We start from the raw sequence: 21,326 nt of genomic DNA on the forward strand, positions 1-21,326 counted from the left end.
CTCAAGGTCGTAGTTTGCGCTCTTTTCATTGGCTGGAGCAAAGACTGCCCAGGCCAATGAGCCGCATTCCGCTAAGGAGTTGTGCTCAACGCGCAATAGGCGGTGCTATAGCGCTCTATCCTACTACACCCGCACCAGCCCCCCCAACCCGCACGAGGTGGTGGGCTCGCTTTGGAGGGCGCGGGCGGTGGAGGGCAGGGCGGGGGGAAGGGTCTGACTGCCGCCGCTACCTGCCAGCTGGAGCGTGCTACTGCTGCACGCTCACCATGCTCAGCGGCGGCAGGCTGGCGAGGGTGTGAGGCGGGGCAGGGTGACGTGATGGTGGGGACGCGTTGGGTTGGCTCGCCTATCGTGCGGATTGTGCAGATCGTGCTAAAGATGAGAAATTCTACTGCATGGACCAATCAAAGCGCTCCTTGAGGTCATGTGACTCCACGCGAAGAATCTCAAGACGCGCTTTGATTGGTCCAAGCAGTAGAATTTCTCATCTTTAGCACGATCTGCACAATCCGCACGATTGCGCGTTGAGCACAACTCCTTAGCGGAATGCGGCTATGGCCTATCAGCATTCATTCGCTCTCTCTTCGTTTAGTCGCAGAAAGCACGTAGTGCGAAAGAAAATAGTTTTGTGTGTACATTGCTAGTTTGGTGAATCTTGTATATTAGCAAGAAACAGCGCATTCTTTCCCGTCCACTAGAATCCTACATCATTCAAAATGGGGAAAGGGTTTAATAATTATATGTGCAAGAAGTTCTTCCATCCTGCCTCTCGAGATAACCTCAAACGAGTATGTTTATTATGGTTTTTCTGTTTATTTTAGTTAGATTTATGCCCATAGTCCAGTGTTTTCACTCTATTGCGTCACATATGACAAGTCACTCCGTCTAATTTTCTTGTCCATCATCTGAATTTCTCTTGGATTGCAATTTTCGTTCCTAATTAATGTATGACAACTGTCATTTTTGTTATTTTTTTTTTTTTTCAGGTATGGATGGCTGAACAGCAAACAGAGTCATACAAGAAAAAGCAGGAGGAACTCAGAGTTCAATATGAAAAGGAGCAGGACTTGTATACTAACAAGTAAGAGTTTTGTGAAGAAGAGTTCTGATGACCAAAAACGGTTTCTGTTCTGGTCAACTTAATTTTTTTAAAATTATTTTGTGCCATTTATAGCGTGTTTGATTTGTTCCAGAGCTATTATGAGCAAAGAAAGCAAAGAAAAGCTCAGTGTTAATTTTCTTTATGAACCTCCACCTGGCACCAAGAAAGACAGAGAACGTGAAGATGATGAACCAGAATTCAAGTTTGAGTGGCAACGGAAATACAATGCTCCTCGTGAGAGGTATCAGTTACACCTTCACGTTACTTGTAATTTGAAACAAGGGGAAATTGTTCTGGCATTGGCTAATGAATTTTTGATATTTCAGCTATTGCAAGGGTGACCAAGAAATCAGAGACCAGCCGTTTGGTATTCAAGTTCGAAATGTAAGATGCATCAAATGTCATAAATGGGGGCACATTAATACTGGTATGTTTCCCACACAATTTTCCTAACTAATTTCCTTAGTTTCTTTGTTCTTTAGTAGCCTTTGCTAAAATTGTGGCTCTTCTTTGCAGATAAGGAGTGTCCAATGTATAATCAAGCTGCAGGAGGTGGAGAGACTGGGTCCAATTTAAATCCGTCAGATCTCATTAGACAAATGAGAGAGGATGGTCTTGCCATGAAAAAAGGTGCTGTTGGGCTACTTGAATTGCCTGGTGGACCCTCGCATGTTACCAATCAGCAACTCATTCCATCTAGTGATGAGGATGAAGAACACATGAATGAAACTGAACTCAAGTTTCTGGAAGGACTATCTACAAAGAAAAAATTAAAACTTCTAAGGTAAGAACTCCTTGTTTATTTGCGCTTGTCCTGTCAGTAAGTTAATACTCATTGGCTACTTTTCATCACCTATCAAATGGTATTCGTTTGCAGGAAACTGGAAAAAATGGAAAAGAAAAAGAAGAAGAAGAATAAGAAAGATAAGAAGAAAAAGGAAAGTTCCAGAAAGAAGAACGGGAGTGATTCTGGTGGTAGTGAAAGTGAAAGTGACTCTTCCCCAAGTCGGAAAAAAAGGAAAAGAAATGTCCAAAACAGCACCGAAAACCACTTTGAAAATAAAGTTAAAATCAAGCAAGAAAAGAAAGACATGGAAAATGAACTGTACTTCGTCTTAGGGCGTAAAATGGACTTTGAAGGACCACCTCAAAACCACTCAAAATCAGCAACAAATGTCCACCACCAGAATGGCTCAAGTTCTCGGAAAAGAATATCTAGATCGAACAGTAGAAGTAGAAGCAGGTCCAGAAGCCCATCACAGGATAAAAGAAAGTATGCTCCAAGAATCAAGGAAGACCCAGATGATCCCAAAAGACACAGAAATGTTGAGCCAAGGAAACGGTCCCGATCCCCTGCCGGATCGCCATTAAATTCAAGAAATAAGCATGACAAGAGTTCCAGAGTGAGAGAAAGACCCTCATCTAGAGATAGGAACAGAAGAATATCTCGCTCAAGGAGCAGAGAGCCGCGTCGCCGGTCAAGAACTCCGACTTATCGAGACTCGAGCAATAGACATCAATCAAGCCACAGATATCATTAGAGCTTTTGTTAATTTGTTACCATGAAATATGGACAATGTCCAAATGTACAATGAAGGGTTAATAAAGTACATAAAGTACACATGTAATTTTTTGAAAACTGCCTTGTTTTTCTCTCCGTCAAAAATGTTGCCTTCAGTGTGATCCTAGGAGGTTGCATTTCTGCCTCAGTTAAATCACTCCAATGTGTCCATTCTTTTCAGATACTTAAATATACATAGGGTTGGTCCATTAGAGTGCTGTTTCAAAAGATAAATGTGTTGGGCTCTGGTGATCACTGGGACAGTTTTGTATTATGTCATGTTCATTGGGAAGATCCTCTGAAGATAATAAACTACAGATTTGTGCTTTTAAATTATTTATTGTTGTAATACTTCTGCAAATGGATTATGTACATAATAAATGCAAAGCATATCTTGACATCATTTCTTCTATACTACACCCATGAAAGAAATTTTAGCATGCTATGAAACAATCACACTACACAGCATTGCATGACAGTGTGTCACAAATAAAATGAACTTAAAAAAAATAAAATTACTGAATGACTGGCGCATTTGACAAAGGATTTGAAGATGAAAGCAGGGCACACTTGGTCCCAGCATATAAATATGCCGAGTAAAGAAAATGTATTCTTTCAATGGTATGACTAAGAGGTTTTACAGTACATAATCCAACTCATACCGTGCATAAATGTTTTTAGGGTCATTTTCAACCCTAGGATATCCCCCCACAAGAGCATCTTGTCCTCCAATGTATAAAGAATTGTAGATCTTCCAGTATACATCACGTACTTTCCGTGCTGGGTGGAACAAGCCCTGAAACAAGCATCCACCATTATGAGTACACATATTTCTAAGAATTTATAAATCTACTTCATGATATAGTTAAACTTTACCTGTAATGTGTATTGAAGTATCTTGATGGGACCAAGAGCTACGCGCATTCCTTCAATGGAGTCCATGAATGCTTGCACAAGATGAGGTGAAGTTTCAAAAATATTAGGCCAGACATGGTTGAGTAAATGAATAAGTGCATCTTCACAACCAAAGCCATACACTCCCAAGGCCATGTGTTTAATTGCAGCACAAGCTGTTTGTCTGTGGACTAGATCCCTGGAAATCAAAATACCAAAGCAGGTTGAAATACAGGGTGAGATTTATGGACAAATCAAAACAAAAGGGAAAATTACCTGTCCATTAAAGCATCTTCAAGTAAAGGTGTCACAGCATAGATGTAATCTTTTCCCATTTCACCAATGTATTCAAACAGGAATGAAAGAGACTTTAAAACACCATTTTGAACATTAAGTTCTGGTACCCTGTATTCATTCATCAAGGCGGGAAGAACAGTAAATGGTGAACAAGTTTCTGCAACAATGGCTATAGCCACAGTTGTACAGACTCTGTTCTGTCTTTCTTGAACCTTCAGGTTGTTCAATAAAGTGGCCAACACATCGTGAGGACTGTAAAAGGAGGAAAAGAGAGAAGGAAATTAAAGAAACTTATTTAAAAGCATTTTGATTCAAGTTACACTCTGTTGTAAAGGTGCAGGTGACTTACCCAATGGCTTTGGCAATGTAGCCAAATGTATTTACAGTAGCTCTTCTAATGGCTTTTTTGTGAGCCTTTAGGAGCTCGAGGAGTTCAAAACAAATACGCATCCATTCTCGAGCTGATACATATTCAGGTCCACGATCAGCAATACGTCCTACCAGGTCAATACAGTTTTCTTGCACCTGAAGTGGGAAGATAATAAAAAGTGCTTAGTGTAGTAAAAATGAAACATAACTTGACAGAGGTGGTACTTTTGCAAGACTTACCTTTTCATGCCTGTTCTTCAGAATGGGAGTTAGCCTGGGCAACAAATCTTTGATTGGAGGAGTCATTTTTGTCATACCAATAACATTGACAATAGCTTTCAAAGCACCAAGAATGCTTCCAAGTACTTCAGGGTATTCTTCACCAAGGTATTCATACAACACAACACCCAAGTGACCCATAAGTTTTTCCTGTAACACATTGAATGTATAAGAAAAAAACAACCATGTCCGAAATTTCATTTACACCTGACAATTGCTTACCTCTTGGCAGGTTTTCATTACAACAGCTATCCTTGAAATGAGATCAGCAGCTTGTTGTCGCACTTTGGCAGATTTATTGTTCAATCGCCACAAAATTGTACCACAAATCTGAGGCAGGTAGGGTTTCACTCGTTTGCCCAGTTGGTTGACAATAGTGCCAAAACCATTCAACATAACCACATCCTGAAAGGCAATTCTATATTAATAAAGACACGACAGACATAGACGGAACGAAAGACCAAGTTTGAAAGGAAGTTTTATAGTTATTAAGACACTAATTTAGCCCATTCAATTGAACTTACTTCTGTGGTCTGTTCTTGAAAGGCATAAAGGATACCGTCAATGAGCTGCTCTTCAAGACGAGAGTCAATGTCTGCAGCACCCAGGTTGCCCATGACTTTCTCAATAGTTTCCATAACCATTTTACGGTACTGTTCATTTTCATCTTTAAGATCATCCACAACTCTGTTGATGATTTCAGATGCTCCAACTTTGTTGGCAATTTCAACAGTAGTATCAACAAGCTAGAAGGATATAAAATAAAAGATTGAGACATACTGGTACATAGACCAATTTCATTCAAATATCATTGGAAGAATCAAAACCAAACACCTTTAAGATAAATGCAAATAATATAATAATAATAATACCTGTCTGTAATTTCTCCTATCCAATGCCATTCGGTGGTTCCAGAAATGCTTGAAGAAGTGAGGCAAAATTTCATCTTTGATGTATTGAGGCTCCACACCATCAGTGCCACAACATTGCTTGACAACCTAAAATATAAAGAATTTTTTTGGGAAGGGTAAGTACATTATTAAGAACAAAACGTAACAAGAATAGACAATGAGATATCTTACCTTTAATACAATTTTCTTCATTTCTTCATCTGGAGATTGGAACTCACGAATTAGAATAAGCATCACTTCCCTAGTGTAGTAATTAGCATACTCAGCATCCATGAGTGGAATCAGGTACCCAATAGCCTTTAAGAAAGCAGCAAGACCCTAAAAAGAACCAAAAATAATCATAGGTTAGATAACAACATAAACTTTAATCCACACAGGTGTAGGAAGATTGAACACACCTTTCCTCTGTGAGTACGGATACCCTTCCAAAGAGGTTTCAGAACCGAATCAAAACTTTCAATACCATATGGAGTTGCGGCTTCAGCTAAAGCAGCAATAGCAAGAGCAGTAATAGTTCGCACCTTCTGCTGCTCATCAACAAGACCATGTTCAATAATTTCAACTAAACTTTTAAGATGAGGTAGGATGGCACAGCCCATCAAGATAGCAATTTGCTGGACAATTTTGATACCTGCAGTCAAATTGGAAACATCATTATTATTCAGAAGTACATACATTCCAATGGTAATTCAAGGAGTAAATATTTGATTCAAGAAAACCCACCAGTATGCCTTGCTTGCCAAGACTTCTTACTCCTACAAACAGCCTTCAGGAAAGGAAGGAGAGACGGAATACCCAAAGCAGAGGCAACAACAGCAAATGCTCGAGCAGTAGTGTTGCGCACATATTCATCGATGTTATCAATGTCAGGTCGCATGGTTGAAATCATAGTAGCCAAGCCAGCTGCTTTGGCAAGATTGGAAATAATTTCTCTGCCTTCCACACGAGCATAGTAATCCTCATCAATCAGAAGAGGTTCAATAACAACAAGAATCTGCAATAAAAACATTAGTAGTCTACCATGTACTAATGTAAAAATAAATTGCCAGATGAAAGAATTTCAAAATTTAGTAACTTACCTTATGCACATAAGGACGCACCAAGTCGTCTAATTTGTACAAAATACGGTCAATGACTTTCACCAGCAAGTGACGCTCTTGATCTTCCAAAGTGGGCGACATTAAAAGCGGGAGGATTTGATTGAACAAGGGGCCAGCCCCAAACTCCCTAGCTTTGTCAGTAATCTGACGAAGAGCAGCTTTCCTCATAGGAGGGGTACCATTTTTAATCTTCAGCAGCAGCTTCATAATTTTTCTTTCTTTCTGTTCATCAGGGCTGAGCGTCTCCTCATCAACATCAACCTGTAGGAACGAATGAAAAGAATTAATTAGTAAATTAAGAAAGTTAGAATACATACGGCTGATTGCAAATGTTTTAGCTCATAGAAACATTTCAAAATAAGAACTTATGTGCCCAGTTTACTGCATGACTGACCAAGAGTTTGTCAAAGTACTGAGCATCTTCAGGCTTCATAAAGGGCAGGTTGCCTTTCGGCTGATTGTCCATATATTTGGCACTCTTATCTTCAGTTTGGATGAAGAAGCCTTGAGGAGTGCCGGCGATGGGCGTTGGTGTAGCTGTCAGACGACGGGCTGGAGTTCTAATTGGAATGTATCCTGAAAAAGTTAGTTTAGTTAACATTTTTTACAATAAATGAAACAATAATACAAAATGTCAATTGAGCTTGGACATACCAGCTGGTGGTTGAAGTATTTTATACCCAACAGGGAACATTGATTCTAATTCTTCATCAGACAATGGACGATTTCGTTCATCGATTTCGCGTTCCCATCTGTAGTTTTGCATCTGCTCTGGTGTCATAGTAACGAGGTGTCCTGAAAACCAAATAACAAAAGCACTTAATTGAAAGAGGCCTGTGAGAATATGGTCTTACACTAAGGAGAGCACACAAAAAAATTGTTTTAAGTTAAAGTGATGTGTATTGATACCTGGTGTGGGAGTGGCCATAGCCATGGCTTTTTGGCCAGTGGGTGTGACACCACTGGGAGTCATCATTGACGGTGTTGCACCAGGAGTTCCCATAGGTGTTGATGGGGTGCCTGGTGTGTGAGGAGTCATGGCAGAGGGAGTCATTGCTGAAGGCGTCATCTGATTAGAAGGTGTCTCATCCCAACGACTTCTCCTCTTGCTAGCTGTGCCAGGTGTGTCCTGGATGAGATCAGCTCCAGCTCTGTCTGTGCGAGGAGTCTCAGCCCAGCCACTGCTGTGCCCCGGAGTCTCTGCAAGGCAAAAATAATGAATAATAGTACAATCAATGGCAGCTTTGATAAGAAACCAACACCTGCACAAAGAAATGCCACTCATACCTCGCTCTGTCTTAGGGGTTTCATCCCACCGGTTTCTCCGGCTGGACATTGCCTTATCGTGTCCTGGGGTCTCCCTGCCTGGAGTTACTGCTCCTGGGGTTGCATGGCCTGGAGTCGGCTCCCACATGCGCGTGCTAACTCCAGGTGTTGCCATTCCTCCTGGGGTCTCAGAGCCTTTAGGATGTCCTGGAGTTTCATCCCAGCGAGAAATGGCTGGTGTAGACTAAATAGGAAAGAACAAACTATGAAACAAGGTGACAAGTAAAATACATCTACCACTCTTGGATGGCAATGTAAAAAATAAAAATAAAGTGAAACCAGAAAGTTGGTATCACAACATCTGCATAAAAAAAAACTCACATCTTCCTTATCCCAAGCTGAGGTGTCGGCTTTTTTCTTCTTCTCTGAAGGAGTTCCTGCATCTTCAGTTTGATCCCAGCGGCCTCGCCTTTTGGGAGGAGCTTTAGCAGAATCTCCATTGCTGCTGACTACCTTCAAGGTACCTTCTTTTTGCTTTTCTAAAATTTTCTTCCTCAGCTGAAACAAATTGAACAGAACAAAACATTTTATTAATAAAACGAGAGCAGCATAGAAAGTAGCAAAATTAGTTTCATGTAGGTTCTTACCTCAGTTTCTTCACCTCGAAGAAGCTGCTCTTTCATGATCTCAGTGTAGGTTCTGGAGCCAACATCTGGAGTCTTCCCACCTGCAATCACAAAAAAGAATGTCACGCACGCGGCGTAACTATTAGATGCTGTTTCACTACCTGTCTTCCTTCACAGGCCATCTTTGATTGGTTTATCAGGGTGCCATTCAAATATTGAAATGATTAAATCACCACTTGTTAAGATATTAATAGAGCTATGTACATTAATATGAAGATAAATATCAGTTGTTTTCAAATTTCAGACAAAGTAATTGCTGCATGGAAGTATGACGACATAAAATAATGTACCAGATAAAAAATGTTTACACTTCCTATTGTTGCTTCCCTGACAATACCAATGTTGCTGTGTTCAACCACTTATAGAATTGTAATAACTAAAAGGGAACATTAGTGAAGCTGTAAAACGAGAATGTTCAATTTTACAAGTCACAACACTTCAAATATGCAGTAAGAGAATACAATGAAAATGAGGAGACCAAATAAGTAGGTGAACACAGCACGCAACACTTTGGGTACGTACGTGACGCCGGATGGCGAAATGTTTCCAGAAGATGCTTCTATCTCCATTTAACTGCTAGCACCTATAAACAATCTGGTTTCATTAGTGCTTTTCTGTTAGCTCACTCACACACTTTCATTCATCTAATATATAAAGGTGATAGAGTATTTGTGGGTTTCATTGGGATATTGAAAACCAATAAAAGGTCTTTGTAGTTAACCTTGTAATAAGGTTCAAAAAATATTCTGGGATTTCTTATGTTAAACAACAGCTAGCAACACAAGCTAGACACCAAAAATAACTGCCCTCAGCTCCCATTTTACTTAATCTCATCAATTACTAGTGGTATCCATTAATATTGTATTAATATTATATGGCAATCTGTGTATGTACTCTCAAAAAAAAAAAAAAATAACTATGAGGCATTCAAGGGTGTCCTTTCTTTCCCGCACCAGACACTTGAGATGATGGCTTCCCGTTGAGCAGCTCAGGTTCGGGCTAGACATCCTCGGGTAGGGAGAGAAGAAATTCACCTTTATTAGTATGTGAAATCAATTTGCGAACCTAGACCATGGTCATAAATGTAAATGTCTTAGCTGGAAGGCACCATCAACCATTTTACTTAATATAAAGTCTGAATCCAGATGTCAGCAGTTAACATTAAATGAAGATGGTTTCAGTTTTCTGGATCCAATGGGAGTCTCAATCAAAGAAATTTTTCTTCTTCCTTTGACTCAAAATGAGGTAGGTAGGGTTTACAAAAAGAAGATTTGAACCCAGGATGATAGAGCCTCCCAATTGGAGCCTTCCAGTGGCAACCTCTCCAACTTCAATTGTTTGACAATGGAATAGTAGCTGACTGACACGCACTCACATACACACACTCATCCGATCCATTCACACCCTAACAAGAAAAGACTAACCAGGTAATGTATTCTTGCTGAATCCCTTTTTAAATTTATGTCTCCTCTCAAATTTCATAATTTTAATGGAAGTACAGGATAAATTTAGGAACCTTTACTTCAATACAGATTGAGTTAAATGGTGTGAATACAAAGACTAGAATGTTGCAATCAAAACCTGTGCATAAAAGTTGTGTTTAAGAAGAAGAAAATGAACAAGTAGCATCAGCAAGAATACATAATTCATGCAACAGGAAAACATGGGCTTTCAAAATTCAGAGGGAAAATCAAGGCCACTAAAAAAAAAGAAAAAGAGGCAGTTTCAACAGTACCATTCCTTCCAGAAAACTGAAAGTACATTTTAGAAAGATAAGATCAATAAATTGGGTGACATGCAAGTGTCCAAAATGCTTAGTTAAAACAATTGTACTTTTAGAGTGATATCAGGGTCATTAAAACTCTAAAATGTTGAAAGCCCGTCTATTACAGCTGAACATACAGGGAAACAATACTCAAACTATAGTCAATAAACATGAAGTATTTGGATTAAATAAGAGAACGGATAATGGATAATTAAAGCTTGTTCAGCTGTAATGATGTGACAACCATACAAACTAGGCTCAGAGCTGATAAGTTTTTTAAAAAAAAGAGATAGATAAAAGAGAAATAGGCAAAAAAAAAAAAAAAAAAAAAAAATCATTGTGACTTAAAATGAGAATTGGACAGCCTCTGAAACTAAGTCTTGAAAGTAACTTGGTCTTGAAAGAAGCTTATTTTCACTTATCAGCTCTCAGCCATATTTAACCAAGCATAGGATGTTGTCAGATTTAAGTCTTAAAAAGAGAGAGGAAAAGGGGGAGGGGGAATCTAGAGAAGCATAACATTATAAATTTAAACCTGACAACATGAGAACAACATTTGATCACTAGCATAATATCCTAGATGCTAAAGAGTTAAATTTTTGATTAAAATTAGCACCAACCTTCAGCAAATGGATCCACTCTCTCAGGAGATATAATCATCCTTCTCCGTTTCTGCCTGTATTCATCTTCCTTTTCTGCAATCGTTGGTCTACGCCTGTCCGCAAATGGGTCGTAATCTTTATCAGCCTGCAAAGATAGACACAAATTTAAATTAGAATGAAAATTACAAACCATATTCAACAAAAACTGCTTCACTAAACATACCTGTGCAACATCGTTGAGTAAGGCTGCTGGTGCAGTGTACCCTGGTCTTTTGTTTTGGGTAAATGAAACTTGATCAACTTCATCATCCTGCATCAATTAAATTAAAATTAGTATGATAAAGAGACCAAAGGCCCTTTATTTGTATCAAAAAATCCCTTGAAAAAATCTTAAGAAAGGAGGAGGAAAAATGTGTTTTAACACACTAATATGTCAAAATAAGAAAACTTACATCAACTTCATCATTGGCTGCAATAGATGTAACATATCCTTCATATTTGCCACCACCGCCATCATAGATATCACTGTCAAAGTAGCCAGTTTCTCCGAGACCAACACGATCCTTCTCTGTGAGCCCATCTTCTGAAACTATCTGCTTCTTCCGGGATTGAATGTCTAAAATTTGGGCTTCAATAGCTGGAAAAGAAAAGATAGTGGTAAAAAAAATTTTCAACCAGCAATAAAAATGTATGATGCTGCTAGTTGTGGTTATAAGGGGGCAATAGTGACAGACAGCTAACAGATGGAAATGAGCGTACTGCTTGGTATACGTAGGGTTCTTAACACACTCGAGGTCGAGTTCTACGTATAGGCTGATGTTCACACCTCTTACAGTGGTCACTTTTCTAATGAAAAACTTGAATTTGAAACAAGCGTTAGTTATTCGCGACGTATCAAGGTTATGTTGAAAAAAAAAAAAAAACATGCAGAAAAAGAGTGGTTGCACTAAAATCACGTCTCAGAAATTTCATGGTGTTTTCAGAGAAAAAATTGACGGTAGTTGAGGAATGCAGCTATCTTTACGAAGGTAAACGTCACGTATGTGTATCCTTAAACATCTACGAGCCAAAACACCGAGGAGGCATGCCGATTTAGGACTCGCCAATATTCGAGTAAGAACAACAACCCATACATCACTCGATAACTCTCACACACGTACGAGTTTTTCGCTCACTACAAACACTAATTAACGCAAATAGCTTTCGAGTAGTAAAGCAAATACGGAAAATAAATTGTACCTTCGTGAGTCCGAGGTATGTCGGCCGCCATTTTGCTAAATGCTCATGTTTATAAAACCACGGAGCAGAATGGTATGGAGGATCAGCTATGCACGAAAACCGAACTACCTTTCGCGGCGGCAGTTGGTGCTTGCTCCGGCCGCCACCGCGCGGCGCTCGCGTCGTTATGGCTCTGCCCCGGCCGCTGGGCGCCTCTGCCGGCCACTGTGAGGCATGGACCGGGGACGGTTTTTCGGCTGTAAATCCTAAACCGTTCAAATTAAATGGGTAGAGTAAGCGAGGCGATTGTAGGTCTCAGTCTAAGCTACAATCCGCTCGCTTAGTATACCCCTCTAACTGCAGCGGCCTAGGAGCTAGGACTGAAAAACCATCTCCCGCCGACGCCGGCAGCCCCAGGCCCCAGCCCCTGTCTATGCTTTTCTCTAGAGATAAAGAAAAACATTATACAATCCATTAATTTCTAATTAAATTGCATGATTGTGGTTGAATATTGTTCAGCTAAAATATGTTTAGGAAATGGTGTCATTACAATTGCTGGAATGCACATTGTTTTAGAAATCGATTAGTCATGATATTTGACGGAATTTACTTTATGATGCCTGGTTTAAAAGCTTAAGTCAAAATGAAGACTTTTGAAACAAATCAGTACAGTTGTCGTGACTTAAAACTGAAATCATTAAAGATGTAGTCAGAAGGTGACTTTACGTTTGCTTTTCAAGTATTGCCTGATGGCACATGAAGCGTCAATGATTCTTTATTTTTTAATTTTTCAAAAAATCTGAGTATAATGCTACTTTATGCTTTCAAGCACAGTTATTAAATTGAAGCCAATTTTATTAGGTTCCCACAGTTTCCTCGCTTGCCAAAGCTTTTGAGCCAGGCATTACAAATTAAGTTACGTCAATTACTATAGGTTCTTGATTTCTAAATCGAAAAGGCTATGCAGCCACTGTTATGGTCTTATGTCCTGATAACAATTAAACTATGCAATACCGAGACGCAATTATGCAGTTTTATTGAAAGCAACTGGATTGTTTTATATTTTTGTGATTGTAGTATGGACCATGGGGCCTGGGGCTGCCGGCGGGAGATGGCTTTTTAGTCCTAGCTCCTAGGCCGCTGCAGTTAGAGGGGTATGCTAAGCGAGCCGATTGTAGCTTAGACTGAGACCTACAATCGCCTCGCTTACTCTACCCATTTAATTTGAACGGTTTAGGACTTACAGCCGAAAAACCGTCCCCGGTCCATGCCTCACAGTGGCCGGCAGAGGCGCCCAGCGGCCGGGGCAGAGCCATAACGACGCGAGCGCCGCGCGGTGGCGGCCGGAGCAAGCACCAAGTGCCGCCGCGAAAGGTAGTTCGCCAGCCCTATGCCGCTGGGCCTGATCCGTTGCTCCATACCATTCTGCTCCGTGATAAAACCACGGCCACGGCGCCGAATGGGATCCGCTATGCCGTGGAAAGCGTCTGCTAGGGTTAGGCTAACACCACTAAACTTCAAAATAACATTTATTTTGGGAGCGTGAACGAATCCCTTTAGACATAATGACATTAATCCGTCAGTGCTGTTGCAGTAGTGCTCGAATTTTACGCCTAGCTACGATTACTAAACGGAGTGTTATTCCATTAAGGCTAGTAATTTTATTATATTTCACAACCTAAGGACCTTGTTGAGTTGGGTTAATATCCTTCATAAAATTGTGGTCATTGTGTTGTTTTTCGTCATGTAGTGACATTTTCTTTTATGAATCTTGTTAGTTTCTTGTTAATTTGTCTTTAACATCTTTCTGTGGCTATTGCAGGTTGCTTGCGAATTATGTCCAAACACTGAATTCTCAATCGACTCATATACACAACCAAGGATTTAGCACTTGCTCTGTTTGTAATTCTTTCTTTAATCGTTCGAGTTTTTCTGATAAAACCAAAGAGTACAGAGGAAGAAAATTAGTTGGGTTAGTAGATAATTTGTTGGCCTAAAGTGAGAATTCTAGTAGTGAGATTGAATTTTACGATTCATGACATAACTTTTGCACTTCCACAGATTTTCCATGGATCAGATGTATAATGTAGTGTCTGATGTTGAAAATTACAAAAATTTTGTTCCCTTTTGCAAACGTTCAGATGTGACGGTTAGAAAATCTGGATTTTTGAAAGGAGAACTCAGTATAGGATTTCCTCCCATAACTGAAAGTTACGTGTCAGCAGTGACTCTTATCCGCCCTCGACTGGTCAAGTAAGTTTCTCAAGTTCTGCAAGTTTTTCATAATTTTTCCAAAATATTTAATTATTGAATCTTTTTTTGCAGGGCTGAATGCACTGAAGGTCACTTGTTTGATCATCTAACCACTGTTTGGAAATTTAGCCCTGGTCTTAGTACTGAACCACAGTCTTGTGTCATTGATTTTCATGTGTCCTTCAGTTTTCGATCAGCCTTTCACTCTCAATTGGCTCATGTATTTTTCAACGAGCTTGTGAGACAAATGGAACGGGCTTTCTTTACAGAAGCTGAGCAACGCTTTGGGAAACCTTCAATCCACACCCTCAAGCTAGAAGTAAAGAAAAATGGTGATAGCCAATGATAAGTATTCAGGCTTGTAACAGACACAAGCTTTGACAAGCAAATGTAAATAATTAATTATTGTTGAATTCCTACCCCAACTCATATTAACAAGTTCTCCAATTATTTTGATGAGTTGCCTATTTTCTCACTAATGTTTCGCTCTAATAATAACATGGAGTTTTAAAACATTTAATGATGGGTAGTAATTTCTGGAGGCTAATGTCCAATAATAATATGAAATGTTGTACACAAAAGTTATTTATTCTGATAAGCAAACAACTGTTATCTTCTTTCTCTTGAATTGAGAACCGCTTGCATGTTGCTAAAATGAATTTGACCAATTTATGATAAATATATTTTATGAAAAGTTAATTATTTGTATGTTTTTAAGAACACTAACAAAGATGGTACATTGTTGAGATCTTACATGAAATTACATCTGTCCACATTGTGAAATAACAACTGGAATTTTAGGCTTGTTATTAGGACCAGTGGGGACATTTTCAATTTTTCTCATGACAAGAAGCCCATCAATAACTCTACCAAATACAACATGTTTTCCATCTAAGAAATTACATTTTGCACATGTTATGAAAAACTGACAACCATTTGTATCTTTGCCACTATTAGCCATGGACAGCAGCCCTGGAGCATCATGTTTCAGAGTAAAGTTTTCGTCTGGGAAGGCTGTTCCTCCATGAATGCTCATGACACCAGTTCCATCACCCTGTGTAAAGAAATATTAAAATAAAATAAGTTGCTTGACTGTGACAAGGTACTCGTAACTTAATATAGGGAGAGAACCCAGTTTTACTTACATTGACAAAATCTCCTCCTTGGATCATGAAATCTTTGATTACTCGGTGGAAAGGGGCACCTTTAAAGCCAAGAGGAACTCCATCTCTTCTGTATTCACCCGTGCAAAATTGTCTAAAGTTTTCACTTGTTTTGGGTACTATGTCTGCAAATAGTTCCATTACCATTCTGCCAATTTCCTGCAAAAAATGTTTGAGAAACAGGGTAAAAGGATATACGAGTGAATCGCAATGCATTAACAGGCTATCGAATTGATGACTATAAATGTGGTTATGCACATTATGTAACTGCGTTAAAAGACAGAACATTTAATATTTATAGAATATGCTGGTCTTAACTTAAATCTAGCAATAAAGGATGATTTCAGTGAAAAATAAAATGGACAGGAATGAGCGGGAAATGTTAAACTACAACACAAAGAAAAAAGAAGTTGTTAATTTTGATTGAGTGGGGACATGCGCTATGGAAAAGGCGAAAGTGAGAAATGAGGAGACCCGAGGTCTTGACCTTAGGACACCAAAACGATTTGACTAAATGTAACATGTACACTAATGTGAGAATACAATCGCTGGATTGACACTTACTATTGTGCCTACGTTGACATCGAAAAATACAACGGGGTTGTTAGGATGTCGAAGCTGAGACTGAATTTGATTCCAAGTTGGCATCTTAGATCTGTAGTTGAAGCCGTTAGTAGAACGTTTCTGCTAAAACTCTAACACAAAAATAACCTAACTTCTCAAACATACACAAACAGCCGGCAGCCGCACGCCTTGCTCGTTTTCTATGACGTTTCCGATCCTTCGCGACGAATGGAATCTTGAAACCATCATGGCAGCCTACTTGGAGTATCTCAAACAAGAATTCCCCAAGATTGACGACGAATTATACCAATATGTTGAAGGTATATTAAATTGAATCCATTAAAATTTGACAGGTGTCATAACTTTAAGTATTTATGCCTTACTTGTGGAACTGTGGTCCTGTCAAAGCACCCACATTTTGTAGGTTAGGAACATCTCGCTAGAGTATGTAGCTGGAATTTCACTTTCTTGCGTTCTTATTTGTTCCTGCCCAATCATTCTGTGATTCTCGTACATTTTTAATTAGTGTATCTTTAAAAAAAACACTCCATGCTGTAGTAGGGGAAGTCCTTGACATGCCTTGCAAATACTGCCGAACATGTTTTCAGCTGTTGAATCGTTATTAACAATTATAAAACCTTGTAATATACCTTTCTGCACCCGTTTGTTATGTAGGTGTACTCACTAGCAGTGCCGATGACTTTGAAGACAGTGGAGAAATATTTGATGCCGTGGGAGAAGTTTTGCAAGAGGTAGCAAATGACAAATCAGAGGACGATATAAAAGTTATATGCGAAAAGCTCTGGGGTATAATGAAACCAGGTTCAAATGATTCAAATGTTGCCAAAAAGGAAAACAGAGTTTTGGAAGCACCAGTTCATCTTAAGTCACTGTCTGATAATTCTGAAACTGACATGGGAGAGATAAAAAGTATATGGGTCACACAACGAGATGATAATTTGGTAAGTGTCTCTTCGTTTTTATGCAATGGAATTTCAGTATCTTAATAAATTACAATTTTTTAAACTGGACTCTTTTTTTCTTTTTTTAGAAAGTTGATGCCAAAAAATTAGAAAAGGCTGAGGCAAAGCTGAAGCAAAGACAAGAGAAACGAGTTGCTGATATGCAAGCCAAACCAGCAGCAGGACCTCTCAAGCTAGAGACTGCTTCTGCATCTCAAGTCACTAGTAGAAAAGATGCCAAAATGGAAGCCAAAGGATCCAACCGCACTCAAGACATCAGAATTGAGAATTTTGATGTTGCATTTGGCGAAAGGTAAATTTCTTCTTGTGCCTGTGTACTCCCGAGTTGCCTCCACGATTTTAAATATTTGATTTGATTTGATTTGCTGACTTTTACAGGGTTCTTCTCCAGGGTGCAGACCTCCTGCTTTCATTTGGAAGAAGATATGGGCTGGTGGGAAGAAACGGACATGGAAAAACCACACTGCTTCGTATGATCTCAGGGTAATTGGAGGGACTATTATAACGCAGCAAGCTTGGCTTCCTCTCCTTAGATTCTTTAATTTCAAAATAATATTATTTTTTGTAATTGTTACCAGAGGTCAACTTCGCATTCCTTCTCATGTCTCAATATTACATGTGGAACAAGAAGTGGTAGGTGATGAAACTCCAGCCCTTCAAAGTGTTCTGGAATGTGATACTAAACGTGAAGATTTACTGAAACGTGAGAGAGAGATAAACGCTGCTGTCAATGCAGGGTTCGTATAGTTTTTCATAGAAATTTTCAGTTTTTAATTTTATTGCATTTTTACTTGCTATGCTTTACAATTCTTGTTTTCCTATGGAACAGGACAGCTGATAGTAAAATGGCAGAGGAATTAAGTGAGGTCTATGTAGCTCTGCAGACCATAGAAGCTGATAAAGCACCAGCAAGAGCATCTCGTATCCTCAATGGTCTTGGTTTCACGGTAGAAATGCAAAGTCGCAAAACAAAAGAATTTTCAGGAGGTTGGCGAATGCGCTTAGCTCTTGCCAGAGCTTTGTTTTCCAAGTACGTTTTTAATTTTCTTCCTACTTTCGTTATCCACTTCCTAAATCTTGAAGAAATACCCACTTGTAGATTGTTTCCTTTTTATTTACCCTAACTGTTTTTCTGTAGACCTGATTTGCTTCTGTTGGATGAACCTACCAACATGTTGGACATCAAAGCTATCATATGGTTAGAGAATTATCTTCAAAATTGGCCTACAACTTTGCTTGTTGTGTCTCACGACCGCAACTTCCTTGACACTGTCCCTACTGATGTCATTCATCTCTATGCTCAAAGATTAGAGGCATACAGGTAAAGTCTATCCACTTAATTGAATAATTTTTTAGTTTTACATGTTAGATTTTTCATTTAAATTTTTTTTTCTTTTACAGAGGAAATTACGAACAGTTTGAGAAAACTAAGAATGAGAAGCTGAAAAACCAGCAGAGGGAATGGGAAGCACAACAACAGCATCGTGAGCATGTTCAGGCATTTATTGACCGATTCCGATTTAATGCCAACAGAGCTTCAAGCGTTCAGAGCAAAATTAAGATGCTTGAAAAACTGTAAGTGTGCTCTACATTTGTCTAAGATTGCATAATGTCCGCCAATTTTTTTTCACGGCAACTCAATGTTATTTTTCAGGCCTGAATTGAAGCCTGTAGAGAAGGAAGCTGATGTTATACTGAGGTTCCCAGTTGTTGACCCCCTCTCTCCACCAATTCTTCAATTATCTGAAGTCAGCTTTTCATATGACTCCAAACGGACCATTTTTAGTAATGTGAACCTGAATGCCACTTTGGAATCTCGAATATGTATTGTAAGTAGAACTATGTACTTCTATGCATTTATGTTGTTGTTATTTTTTAAAAATTGTTTTTCATGAATGTTGGAGGTGAAGATATATGATTGTTTTATAGCACACTTCTGTTTTTATCGTTTTCTTTTTAGGTTGGTGACAATGGTGCTGGAAAAACTACTCTATTGAAAATAATCATGGGTATCCTTAGCCCAAGCCGAGGTGACCGCATCACTCATCGTAACCTCAAATTTGGTTACTTCAGTCAGCACCATGTGGATCAACTGGAAATGAACTTATGTTCTGTAGAATTGCTTCAGCAAGCTTTCCCAGGTTTGTTACCACAGTGTTATTTTGAATCAGTTAATTCTCATGTTGCTCTTCTAATTTGTCAAATTTTTTGGTAACCTGCAGGAAAGCCTGTCGAGGAGTACAGACGACAGTTGGGAAGCTTTGGTGTCTCAGGCGATCTTGCCCTGCAAAGTATTGCAAGTTTATCAGGAGGTCAAAAGTCACGAGTGGCATTTGCAGTCATGTGCATGGGAAATCCAAACTTCCTTGTTCTTGACGAACCTACCAACCATCTTGACATTGAATCCATTCACGCATTGGGTCTTGCCATCAACAAGTATTCGGTATGTAAATTTCTGTTGAAGTGATACTTTTAACATACCGTGGTATCTTGTGTATTAATTATTTCTTTTTCTCTCCCCATCTCTCTCTCTTTTTTTAAATATCTAGGGAGGAGTTATTCTTGTTTCTCACGATGAAAGACTCATCCGAATGGTCTGCAAAGAACTTTGGATTTGTGGAAATGGCAGTGTTCACAGCATTGAAGGTGGCTTTGATGAGTATCGTAGGATTGTTGAACAAGAACTTGCAGAGCAAAACAAATGAGAAAATGGAAATACGTAAATGATAATGAAATTTTGTATGTTGCCACTTCGAGAATATTGCTGATGTCTGATCTCTGACTGATCTACCAATGTACCACCACAATATAAACATTGATAGTATACATCAAATGCTCTCACCCTAAAATCATCATCATGTACCATCCCAATCAGGGATGTTGATTGTAGTAATTGATGTTCCTTTGTCAATGGAGCAAAGTTTTGTTTTAATTCAAGAAAAGCTACCTATATGTATTGGTATCTAAGCCTGGTTTAGTTGTTTACTGAGCTATGTTTTTTCTTTTTTGTTTGTTTGATCTTTAAGGTCTCACCTTTAAGTACCCCTTAATACAACAATACTTTAGCTATTCTAGTCCATTGAAATATATGGAGGGACCAAATTGTCATCAATTTTGTTAAAGACATCTCCCTCAAAATTCAAAATTTTGATGAAAACTAGTAATATGCATTTGCATTTGGTGTCCATTTTTGGCCGTTCCTTATATTTTTGTGAATGCTTTGTAAAGGAATAATCATGTCAAATTGAAAAAAAAAGAAAAAAAAAAGAATTTGCCATTTTAAGTATCTCTGAACCAAAGGCTATGATTGATCACTATATTATTTTTTGTATCTGTGGCTTAGTCTCAACTATTATGGAACAGTTATAATTGTGTAAATCCCCTTCCCTTCTCCCTCTGCTGTTTGAGTTACTTGTAGGATTCTTCCTATGTGTCACACTCTCCACCCAACTATGAAAGCTCTCCTAAGTGATTCGTGATATTGTACCAATTGTGATGTAAAGTGAACTGCAGATCACTGCCTTCTCTGCTATAACTTTTCTGCCTAATTATCTAAAATACACATTGTTACCAAGTTGGTTATTACATGTGCATGGCATCTCCATTCAGAAAGTATGGCTATCGTGATGTGCTGTGTGCTCTACCATTGTAAATTCATCAATGTTTTATATTGATCTGTATTTATTTTTTGTGTGGCTGTTGAAGAGTTTGTGGTTGGCATGGCCAATCTGGAAGAAAAGGTCCATAAACCCCAACAGACAATGCTGGTCAGTGTCTGTTGCAAATTTACAGGATTGCCCAAGTTATTTAAAGAATAGTAACTTTATTAAAATTTGATTTTAAATTTATCTTGACTCAATTTTTTTTTTTTTTTTTGCCCTCCAAGACGTCCAACTTTGACATTTGCTACCAGCAGCCAAAAAGGCTATTTTTTTCATTTTCCCTTCGCTCTCGTTTTTCTCCCTCTTTTCTTTCTCTGTCTCACATGCATTGGTGGGAAGCGGAATCACACAGACATGCCGCCAGGGCAGGGGCCCAGTGTAGAGTACACAAACTTGACACCTCCACTAGGCGACGCGACGGGAGTTGCCGGCCGTCCCGTCTCCATAGAGTCCGCGGGGGGCGTGGCGGACAGAAAGAGAGGGAGGGGGGAGGAGGGGGAGTAGCTTCAACTTACCCGCGTCTTTCGCGATTCAAGGCCACGCACGGCCGTCAGACTGCCCCACTTGGGTGCGCACGGCGCGCACCGCGCCTAGCAGGGTGCTGCACGACGCAAGTGTGGCGTCCCTTGGGCCGTCTCGCCGTCTCACTCA

General features: G+C 39.2%; 5 protein-coding genes across 6 annotated transcripts; 3 read left to right on the forward strand and 2 right to left on the reverse strand.

Moving 5' to 3' along the window:
- The first annotated feature begins 523 nt into the window (after positions 1 to 523).
- On the forward strand, positions 524 to 2,741 carry LOC117646495 (corepressor interacting with RBPJ 1). The gene is made up of 6 exons (XM_034387493.1): positions 524 to 788; positions 987 to 1,081; positions 1,194 to 1,343; positions 1,429 to 1,529; positions 1,619 to 1,886; positions 1,980 to 2,741. Exons 1-6 carry the CDS (start codon positions 717 to 719, stop codon positions 2,641 to 2,643), a joined length of 1,350 nt encoding a protein of 449 aa, XP_034243384.1. The 5' UTR covers positions 524 to 716; the 3' UTR covers positions 2,644 to 2,741.
- A 241-nt stretch (positions 2,742 to 2,982) lies between these two features.
- On the reverse strand, positions 2,983 to 12,102 carry LOC117646493 (splicing factor 3B subunit 1). 2 transcript variants are annotated; one of them, XM_034387490.1, is made up of 22 exons: positions 12,072 to 12,102; positions 11,285 to 11,469; positions 11,056 to 11,142; positions 10,851 to 10,977; positions 8,427 to 8,506; positions 8,161 to 8,337; positions 7,801 to 8,023; positions 7,423 to 7,713; positions 7,168 to 7,308; positions 6,908 to 7,089; positions 6,493 to 6,774; positions 6,137 to 6,407; positions 5,812 to 6,044; positions 5,585 to 5,731; positions 5,375 to 5,500; positions 5,027 to 5,248; positions 4,725 to 4,907; positions 4,464 to 4,652; positions 4,204 to 4,379; positions 3,834 to 4,106; positions 3,540 to 3,756; positions 2,983 to 3,459 (listed from the first exon to the last, which is right to left on the reverse strand). In XM_034387490.1, exons 1-22 carry the CDS (start codon positions 12,100 to 12,102, stop codon positions 3,301 to 3,303), a joined length of 4,002 nt encoding a protein of 1,333 aa, XP_034243381.1. In that variant the 3' UTR covers positions 2,983 to 3,300. The 2 variants fall into 2 exon arrangements, with proteins under 2 accessions (XP_034243381.1, XP_034243382.1); XM_034387491.1 differs by lacking the exons at positions 11,056 to 11,142; positions 11,285 to 11,469; positions 12,072 to 12,102 and adding an exon at positions 8,988 to 9,048 and having other exon boundaries at positions 10,851 to 10,865.
- A 1,363-nt stretch (positions 12,103 to 13,465) lies between these two features.
- Positions 13,466 to 15,002, forward strand: LOC117646496 (coenzyme Q-binding protein COQ10 homolog B, mitochondrial). The gene is made up of 4 exons (XM_034387494.1): positions 13,466 to 13,701; positions 13,873 to 14,022; positions 14,112 to 14,303; positions 14,376 to 15,002. Exons 1-4 carry the CDS (start codon positions 13,616 to 13,618, stop codon positions 14,647 to 14,649), a joined length of 702 nt encoding a protein of 233 aa, XP_034243385.1. The 5' UTR covers positions 13,466 to 13,615; the 3' UTR covers positions 14,650 to 15,002.
- LOC117646497 (peptidyl-prolyl cis-trans isomerase H) lies at positions 14,871 to 16,263 on the reverse strand. The gene is made up of 3 exons (XM_034387495.1): positions 16,031 to 16,263; positions 15,449 to 15,625; positions 14,871 to 15,357 (listed from the first exon to the last, which is right to left on the reverse strand). The coding sequence occupies exons 1-3, from the start codon at positions 16,112 to 16,114 to the stop codon at positions 15,064 to 15,066; spliced, it is 555 nt and encodes a 184-aa protein (XP_034243386.1). The 5' UTR covers positions 16,115 to 16,263; the 3' UTR covers positions 14,871 to 15,063.
- LOC117646494 (ATP-binding cassette sub-family F member 3) lies at positions 16,191 to 20,670 on the forward strand. The gene is made up of 12 exons (XM_034387492.1): positions 16,191 to 16,350; positions 16,706 to 16,992; positions 17,082 to 17,305; positions 17,392 to 17,496; positions 17,592 to 17,750; positions 17,843 to 18,043; positions 18,152 to 18,334; positions 18,415 to 18,588; positions 18,668 to 18,842; positions 18,974 to 19,154; positions 19,236 to 19,456; positions 19,563 to 20,670. Exons 1-12 carry the CDS (start codon positions 16,233 to 16,235, stop codon positions 19,716 to 19,718), a joined length of 2,184 nt encoding a protein of 727 aa, XP_034243383.1. The 5' UTR covers positions 16,191 to 16,232; the 3' UTR covers positions 19,719 to 20,670.
- The last annotated feature ends 656 nt before the right edge of the window (positions 20,671 to 21,326 follow it).

This window comes from Thrips palmi, unplaced genomic scaffold, assembly GCF_012932325.1.
Source record: "Thrips palmi isolate BJ-2018 unplaced genomic scaffold, TpBJ-2018v1 HiC_scaffold_19, whole genome shotgun sequence".
Taxonomy (NCBI): domain Eukaryota; kingdom Metazoa; phylum Arthropoda; class Insecta; order Thysanoptera; family Thripidae; genus Thrips; species Thrips palmi.